Source organism: Rutidosis leptorrhynchoides, chromosome 2, assembly GCF_046630445.1.
Source record: "Rutidosis leptorrhynchoides isolate AG116_Rl617_1_P2 chromosome 2, CSIRO_AGI_Rlap_v1, whole genome shotgun sequence".
Taxonomy (NCBI): Eukaryota; Viridiplantae; Streptophyta; class Magnoliopsida; order Asterales; family Asteraceae; genus Rutidosis; species Rutidosis leptorrhynchoides.
In genome coordinates, this window is record NC_092334.1 from 96,465,001 (window position 1) to 96,474,978 (window position 9,978).

At 34.3% G+C, this 9,978-nt stretch overlaps 1 protein-coding gene across 1 annotated transcript; it reads left to right on the forward strand.

Moving 5' to 3' along the window:
- Nucleotides 1-2,373: 2,373 nt before the first annotated feature.
- LOC139888105 (65-kDa microtubule-associated protein 1-like) lies at nt 2,374-6,666 on the forward strand. The gene is made up of 10 exons (XM_071871139.1): nt 2,374-2,405; nt 2,503-2,590; nt 2,712-2,915; nt 3,039-3,290; nt 3,613-3,828; nt 3,948-4,103; nt 4,480-4,791; nt 5,288-5,375; nt 5,906-6,054; nt 6,136-6,666. Exons 1-10 carry the CDS (start codon nt 2,374-2,376, stop codon nt 6,394-6,396), a joined length of 1,758 nt encoding a protein of 585 aa, XP_071727240.1. The 3' UTR covers nt 6,397-6,666.
- The last annotated feature ends 3,312 nt before the right edge of the window (nt 6,667-9,978 follow it).

Consider the following 9,978-nt stretch of genomic DNA (forward strand, 5'->3'; position numbering starts at 1 on the left):
CTATGTTCCGCCACTGTTTTGAAACACCTTGTTGTTCTGATTTTTCCAAATTAAATACGTGCAGACCCATTTAAGAGCTTGCCACACCGCTCTTCCGAAACACGAAGATGAGTTGTAACCATTAGTGCTTAAGAGTTCAACGAGCGAACCAGAATCTGTTAGCAATCATCAACAATTATATGTCAAAATCAATTTTGGATCATTTTACATAATTGATTTGGCACTCCATGTTAAATATGACGTTAACTGATACTGCCAATATGAACAGTTCATCAATCTAAAAATAACAAGGAAACATGATATATTTTATCCTCCTAACTTTTTTATTCTACAAATTTATTTAAAAAATCATGTATGGAAACTTTTAGGGTGTGTTCTAGAGATTGAGTGAGAAAGAAAACAAATGAAATGAAAGGGGAGGAATGAGATCCTTCCAATGTGGAAGGATGTCTTAAAAAGAAAATTACTCTTAATAATCATTTCACTTCCTTTCATTTCTCTTCAAATCAAAACTCAGGAACACCAAATGTTTAAATTTTCTTTTTACTTCATTTCTTTCCATCCAAAATCAAACTCTGGAACAAAGCCTTAGTTATCGTTGCAAAATCATTTTATTTTATAATAAAAACTATATATATATTTTTAAATTTTACTTAATTAAGTTGAGTTAAATCAAATTTAATTGTTAGACAATTAAAAGCCGAGAAAGAGGGTCTGATTTTCATCCTTTCCATTTTCAATGACACAAATTGGTCAAATGCTATTCAAAGACAAGGAATGTCAATTCTGTAGATAGAACACAAAAAGAAGGGGCCAATAACCTATTTTGTTAAGAAAAATAAAAAATTTATACTTCGTCCATCCCGAATTGAATGTCCACCAATAAAATTTCTTCAATTCAATTTCAATTTATAATAGTTTAGTGAAATGTTCACTTTAGGATTGCTAGCTCTTCCACAAGAGTATCATCTTATGCGATTGAAAATCGAGCTAAGAATAAACTTATTCGTTTGAAGGTTGACGGAGTGGTTGTCAAAAGATAAAACGATTGTCGGGTAGGCTGTGATCCGATTTATTATAAGTTTGAGTCTTTTGTTTACAACTTTGACTATAATTATTTCGAATACTCGATGAAAATTATACCAATAAAAACACAATTAAAAACCGAATCCATTGATATAAATCTCATCAACTATTTTATTATACAAATTAAAATAATTACAGTCAAAGTTGTAAACAAAAGACCAACAAAAGTCAAATGAGACAATTATTGTGTGACGGAGGGAACCATTTAGTAAACGAACTCGAACTTCTTATATCGAGCTTGGATAAACTCGCGAGTCTAGCTTGCTATATTTAAACATATAAAACTCAGCTGAATTTGTAATATATAAATATAAATATTTTGTTTTTTAATAATGAATTTTTTTTATTTAAATTTGATAGTAAAAATTAAGGTGTAAGTTATAAATAATGAATTATGTTAAATTAAATATGGTAAACTTACGGCTATTCTTCAATTTTCAATTATAGTCAAGCTCAATAACAATTTTCAATTATTAGTCAAGTCAAATATCTCAATTCAATTCAAGGTCATAGAAAAGCATAACTAAAATACACAAATTATCAACGTTTTATATTTAATGCAATTAAATGTAAAATTTAATTAATTTAAATTTATAAAAGGAAATACTGCTCCATTTTAGGACAAATATTCCTTGCTTATACCAGACGCTCCTTTTTCCTCCTTCTGCCCCCTTTCTCCCTCAAACACTGGAAACAACTCTCACCACAAACCTTCGCCAAAACCCTAATTCAGTCTCCACAGTAAGTTACTCTAAGTGTACGTATATACTTCTTACGTCATAATTCTCACAAAATGTACTATATTCGTTTACTATCTGTATAAAATTCTGTATTTCAGTAGTTCGATTTTGTTTCAGTTTGAATTCCGTGCTCATTTCGAGATCAGTGACGTTTTAAGTTTGTGAAATTACTCGTTAAGATGTAATCTAGTGTTGATTACGCATACAGTGACGTACATTTTTGTGTGTGTTATATGTCATCACTGCTTAATATAGCGGATTATTTATTTGGAATAATTAAAAACTAAATGTGTCTGTTTAGGTTAGTTTTTAATTCTGATAATAATGGTTCCTTATAGATGTTTGATTGTGATAAGTGTAATTTTAAATGCTAGATTGAACAATATATTTTGACCTTTTGACTTTTGTTACATTATATTTTTCAAACATGGAGTGTGTTTGAGTGTGAGTGTCAACATTTGATACCGATCGGAATTAAGTAGCTTATGCTTGCAATATGTGTTTAATAGTTCATATAATATCGTGTAGTAACAAGCTGTGTGTACTTATGGATTACCATTGTGGTTATATTGATGCCTTGTAATTATGTGGTTGCTTGAATCTATATGCTACTGTGTTATATGAGGATTTTATTTACATTCATAAATGGTGTATGATAAAGTTCTTGTAATGACAGGTTGCAGGGAAACGTAATGGCAGAGGGTGATGTTCAAAATCCTCTTCTTGGAGAAACAACTTGCAGTTCGTTGCTGCATCAGTTGCAGGTGAACTATAATTTATGACTGTTTTATAATTATAGATCTATATTTGCCAAGTTTATTGTTGAGGATAACATATGTCCTTCATTTTTATTAATCTTGAATGAACTTTTTTGTATCAATGAAGAAAATTTGGGACGAAGTTGGAGAGAGTGATGAGGAAAGAGATAAGATGCTTCTTCAATTAGAACAAGAATGTTTGAATGTGTATAAAAAGAAAGTGGAACAGGCTGCAAAGGCAAAAGCACGTTATCTTCAGGCACTAGCAGAAGCTAAGCTTGAATTCTCAACGCTTCGTGCATCACTTCTAGATAAATCGTTTGTTAACGCCGTGAGTATTCTGGACCATACCCTTTTTATGAACTTAATTACTTTTATCTTTGAAAATTATGAAAATGTTGTACAGTGTTTGTAAATTAGGCTATTCTTTATCTTTTTGTGGTTCGATTTGCAGCCTGAGAAGACTTCAGGAACTATCAAGGAACAACTTGCTTCTATTGCACCAGCTCTAGAACAATTGTGGAGTGTTAAGGAAGAAAGGATTAAAGAGTTTTCAAATGTACAGTCACAAATACAAAAAATACGTGGAGAAATTGCTGGGATTAATGAGCAGGAAGGAAAGGCTGTTGTTGTTGATGAGTCTGATCTATCCTTGAAGAAATTAGGCGACGTTTGTCAGCATTTAGAAGAACTTCAGGAAGAAAAGGTAAGTTAATTAACCACTTGTTATCTTGAACTATATAAACAGTTAATCTGTCTAACAAGATTACAAATATATATGCGATGAATCTGTTATTTTCTTAATAAAGTAACTTAGGAGATTTTATGCAATCTGAAAAGTGAAAACACTTTGGGTGACTGTCAGCCTGTTTGACCTGGTAGATGTTTCAAATGTAATTAAGTTTTAGATACTCACCGGGGTTAAAATAAACAAGGCCATATCTACCCATTTGTGCAACTAGAAAATGGGTTGAAATTATGATTTATAGTTATATGATGTATGCCTAATATGAAATTTTGTTTTGCAGAGCCAAAGACTGAACAAAGTTCTTGAGTTTGTGAACATTGTACATGGTATATGTACCGTTCTTGGAAGTGATTTCTACAGTACAATCACTGATGTCCATCCCAGTTTGAATGATGTTAATCGCGCACAAGCTATAAGCATAAGCAATGACACACTCGCCAGGCTGGCAAACACTGTCACGACTTTGAAAGAATCTAAGAAGCAAAGGTTACAAAAGGTACAAACATTCAAAATTCTATGAAATTTGATCTTCTGTCATATATATTTATGTGAACGTTGGCTGTAACTTAAAAAAGTAACATATATACTTGATGACAAATATCAACCCATCTCCAGATTCGAGAATTAGCATCTCAACTGACGGATCTTTGGAATTTAATGGATGCATCTAAAGAAGAGAGAAGCTTGTTTGATCATGTTACATGTTACATATCAGCTTCAGTTGATGAAGTGACGGCCCCGGGGGCACTTCATCTTGATCTGATTGAAAAGGTACTGAAAATGTTTAACTTTCTTTTGTTAAGATTATAATGGAGGTGGAAATTTCAACCCATATACACATCACTTGTCAATTTAGGTTATTTTTAATCTCAAACTATTTGAATGTGATAAGAATGTTGAAATTCTTGTAAGATCTGTTTTATTGCATACTACTTCCTAAATTGCTTTATACTTGGATTTAGATTTAGATTATAATTTGTATTGTAACAATATTGCCTTTTGCAATCAATTTAATGCATTGATTATATATTAAATCTCCTTCTAACAAGTGTTCCGGCTCAGCCCAACCTGGCCCATCTTGGCCTGTTTCAACCCAAATCTGCCATCTTTTAAGTATAACTATTTGTTGTTGGCCTTTTGTTCTCAGGCTAAGGTGGAAGTTGAACGACTGGACCAGTTGAAATTTAGTAGAATGAAAGAAATTGCTTTTAAGAAGCAAAAGGAGCTAGAAGAGATTTTTGCACGTGCACATATACAGATTGACACAAAAACTGCATGGGAGAAAATATTGGCTTTGATCGATTCTGGTAGTTTGGAGCCTTCTGAGTTGTTGGCTGACATGGATGCTCAGATCATTAAAGCAAAAGAAGAAGCTATCAGTAGGAAAGATATCTTGGATAAGGTTGAGAAGTGGATGTCTGCTTGTGAAGAGGAGAGTTGGCTTGAGGATTACAACAGGGTTCATCTCTAACTCACTCTTAACTCATTCATCCTCAAGTTTTTTAGTGTTCTATCTGCATGTTTTGAACCCGGAAGCACTAGTTTATGAGTGTTAGAGCTAGAAAAGTGTGAACGGGCCTAGGACCAAGACTGTTAATAGGCCTAGCTTTAGCTGAAAAAGGTTAATCCTTTTAGGCACTGTCCTGTCCCAAACGCCCGGTCCCTTAAGATAAGTACATTGTGTAAACGTAACTTTGTATAATTGTATGTTTTTAAAAGTCAAAACTGAATTTGAGGTATTTTTTGGTCCATGCTATATAAGCTATAAATATCTTATTTGACAAAAAATGAATAATTTCAGGACCCACCCAGGTTATTAGGTTTGGCATTTGTGCACCTCTAGTCTTGGTATTAGTTGGGCCAAAGTCCACTTTCGTAATGGTATTAATGTTTGTTCTCGTCTTTACAAAATTATATATTCTAATTTCATAATGGTTTTGAGATGTGTATAACAGGATGATAGTAGGTACAGCGGAAGCAGAGGTGCACACTTAAATCTCAAGAGAGCCGAAAAGGCTAGAATCTTGGTCAACAAAATCCCAGGTAAGACCTATAGATAGTGGGATGGGTGACAGGTCAAAATGGGCGATTTTCGTAACTTTTATGTCAAATATAATTACAAAACTATATTTCAACTTTTCAACAAATAATCGATTTCTTGAGGTAACCGTGTTAAAAGGTTGGCAGTATGGGTGACCTTTTCTTGTTTCCTATTTAACTCAACCTCTTTGACCCATTTGACCTATTTAATTCAACCTATTTCAACTTTTCAACAAATAATCAATTTCTCGAGGTAACCGTTTTAAGAGGTTGGCAGTTGGCACTATGGGTGACTTTTACATGTTTCCTATTTAACTCAACATTTTTGACCCATTTGACCTGTAAGTGATCTAGCATAACCCAAATCAATCCAAATGATTTTTCAGTGGTTTTGTGTGAACTTTGCATTCTGCAAGTCTTCATTTTGGTAGTACTATATATCATGCTGGATTCAGCTATCGAGTATATAACTAAATATGATGTCATTAATATTACTAACAGCCATTTATGGTTGGGTGAATCTGTGTATGCAGGTCTTGTTGACACACTGGTTGCTAAAACTCGATCATGGGAAGATGAACATGGACTGAATTTTGCTTATGATGGGGTCCCACTAATCGCCAAGCTAGACGAATACGCAGCGCTGAGGCATGCCAGAGAAGAAGAGAAAAAAAGAATGAGGGTCAGTTTCGGTATTTTACTCATTGTTTTATTCTCAATACAAATACAATATAACTAACTGTGATTTTGAAAATTGGGACAGGATCAGAAGAAATTCCATGAACAGTTGACCACAGAGCAAGAAGCCATGTTTGGTTCAAAACCTAGCCCAGCCCGACCCCTTAGTAGCTCGAAGAAGGTACTGGGCCCACATGTAAGTGGGGGCCCAAATGGATCTTTTAATAGACGGTTATCCATGAACCCAAATGCAGCTAGGTCGGTGAAGAAAGATGGAAAGAAAGACAACTTGAGGCCAGTGGCTCCTGTCAACTATGTGGCCATAATGAAAGATGATGCAGCATAGCATTCTTGAAAGAGGTGAAATATATATAACTATATCACAAACCGTTATAGTCATTAGTGGTTTAATGATATCATGATCAGCGTTGAATAGTAAGTATACATGATATCAGGTTTGAATAGTAAATAGATATGAATTTGTTTGGTTGCGTAATATTGGTATCTACTACTAGTTTAGTAGTTGACTTTGGTCTAGAGACAAATTATCGTCGAAGTCATTATGACATTATTGCTCGTTTACTAGAAGTAATTGTGTTTGCGTAAATTAGCATGTTGGTCCTCATTACTAAATTAATCTGCAATTTTTATTCATGTGTTTTCTTTTGCTTCTACTCCGTATTTATTGGTCATAGTATTTATGTGACGTACTCACGTCTTGGATGAACATGTTCCATTGCTGGAAAATCAGAAGACTCCATCTCGATTTTGTTTTTTCTGCTTGTTGTCTCTTGTAGATGGGTCGATCAGTACTTGTTTTTGGGACCTGTTTGTCCTGCTGTGATTGATCATTGTTTTTTGGTTAAAGGTTGAGTTATGTGTTGATGAATTTTTTGGCGGGACAGTGTATATCCCAAACCCGTTTAACGTAGCAGTATGGTCAAAAAAAATTTGTTGAACAAATGTTTCCGGCATTTGAAATTCCGGGACCCCTAACACGTCACAAAAAAGTGCAAAAGTTGACAGGATTTTGCACACCGGTTCCAGAATTTGAAAATCCGGCACCCTAAATGCCATTTTTGCTTTTTCTTTGTCTTGACTTAAAATACCATCCCGGAATTTGATAATCCTAGACCCCCTTCACTTTTTCTTCACTTTTTCAGCACTTTCTGTCTATCACACCAGGGTCCCGAAATTTCAATTGCCAGATTTACTTGTTCAATAGTTTTTTGTTTTGACCATACCGCTACGTTAAATGGGTTTGGTAAAAATACTAACCGCTAAAAAATTCTATGTGTTGACCCGGTCGATTTGGTGAAGAGTACTGTCATGTCTACTTTTGTTTTGTGGTTTCTTAGAAAAAAATTGTAGGGCCAAATATTTTGTTTTGTTTTATTTTGCTCTACTTTATTCTTCAAATTACACTTTGTAGTATGAGAGATGTTACACAATGAAAATAAATATGTCAAAGATACTAATGTGAAGGACCTAATTTCACTTGAAATATCATTATTTAGTCCGAAACAACAATAGACACTTTCATGTATGTGAGTTATGAGAACGTATTGCATAGACAGGCCTACTGGAGGTAATGTGTAGACTTAAATATGAGTAGGTAACTAGTGCAGTGGCGGATAAAAAAAATTATATTCTTTTTTTATTTACGGCGAAAAAACATAAATATATAAAAAAGGAATACCATTCATCAAAAAAATGAAGGGTTCCAAAACAGAATTACAATATTGAAGTCATTGGCTCGGCTAACAATCTAACAACCAACATCCAATGACAAATAAAACTTCTAAGCCGAATGACACAATAAAATTTGGATGTGTTCTCATATCTACGATTGATGACTATAACAAAGTTTGAGAGTAGACGCCCATAGAAAAACTTTGAGAATGGTTCGGCTAATACTTTGAAGATTTTCAAGAAAGCTTGGCTGTTTTTAGCTGGAAGATATCACGACAATGATTGAACAATTTTACGACTTGCATCCACAAGCTTGTACGGATTGGAAAGAGCAGTGCTTCCAAATTTCAATCATAGAAGATTGTGAGACTTAACCAAAGGTTCCTAAATTGCCAAAACTTGAACGTGAAAGATATTGACCATTGAACCCGCTATACGGCCTCTTGAATTGAATGCGGATGTTCCACGAAGCTACCCTCACTGTTTTGACTTGTTGCTATGCAACTCATCCTTAGCCATATTTTCCATCATAAAAAAAATTATATTCGACCGGGTGCAAAACAAATTGATGAAAAGTTTGCAATATTTTTTTTTTTTTTTATTTAGAATAATTTGTACTCACAACTTTTGTAAACATTAGTGTAATTAAAACTCATGAAAATTTGATTTTATCATTTTCATGGCGTCTCAATTTTATTTTTAGTTTTATTTTATTTTTTTAAAATTTTTTTCCTACTTATTGGCCGGAGGTCCACTTGGAAGCAATCTCTTTATCCGTTGAATAAAGATAGGGATGACTTTCTCTATTTTTGAGAGTGTTTTCACTCTGGGTGAAGAAATGACTTGTCTTTATTCTCGGATAGGGGAATGATTGTCTACATCTCATGTAACAGCCTCGCTTTGGGCCTAGTAGAAATGACACATTTACCCTTGTGGGTTAGTATAGCGATTTTAATAATTATGTGTTTTATAATTATTGTGTGTGGGATAATGTGTGTTTTGTGATAAGGGTCACAGAACATATTTTCTTTTGTGATTTGGACTTAGAATGAATAAGTTATTAAAGATTATGGGTTTCAAATAACTGGTAAATACCCGTGTGTTAGACGGAAGTCTTACCTATGTGTGAAGAAACCTAAATAATAAGATAAATGCATGTACGTTCTTGTCTTACCATTTTATCAACTAAAACAAACCCTAAACACTCCCTATTGCTCTTTAAACCTTGAAATCAAGTAGTGCAAATCAAAGATTGTGAAGTTGTGTATCTGATTCTATCAGTTTCAAGGATCAAAACAAGGTAAGCATATTTTATTTTGGTGATTCCAAATGGGTTTTATATGGGTTTGGTTAAAATGGGTTTTTAGTGATTGATTCTTGATGATATATGTTTGTGATGCTAAATTGAGGTTAGAAATAGTTTGTATATGTATTATGTGATGTTTTTGAGGTGGTTTCATGATCAGAACGGCCAAAAATCAAGATTTGGAGTCAAAAAATGCGAAAACAGCGAGCTAGAGCTGTTCTACAGCTCCCACACTTTTGACAGCTCAACCACGCGATTGAGCACACTTCTGAGGGCTCAACCACGCGGTTGAGGGCTAATCCCTACGTTTGAGGTCTCAGCCGTGCGAGTGAGCAGTGGCCAGTTTTTGGTAAAATTGAAAATGCTGTAACTTTCAAACCGTAACTCCGTTTTTGACGAATAAACTATCGTTGGAATTGTCTTGAGATGTAGTTTCTAATAATAAGGTTTTAAAATATTAAATCAAACTATAGGTTGGGTGTAAAAAGCTCGAATTGCAGTTGTGCTGTTGTACTTGCTCAACCGTGCGTCCGAGGCACTCACTCGTGCGAGTGAAGTGTCCATTCGCACGAGTGAGACACTAAACCGTTTGAGTAGGTTTGATAATCACTATTATAATTGATAGGTTAGTCGTGCAAGTGAGGATACTCACCCGTGCGAGTGAGCATAGTCAGTCGCACGAGTGAGACCTCATCCGTGCGAGTGACAGTGTTTGTATGTTTGAGTCAAGTGCAACTCTGACCCATTTACTGTATTGTTGTGATATTTATGCTAATGAGTAATTTGATGGAAAAGTGTACTAACTAGAGAACTGATATTCTCAGATGATAAACGAAAAGGTGAAGGCTCAGTGATATAAGACAACCGAGTACTTGTGCTTCCAGGTGAGTGGGATTATCTTTATGGATGTGATTATACAGTGACAAGTAT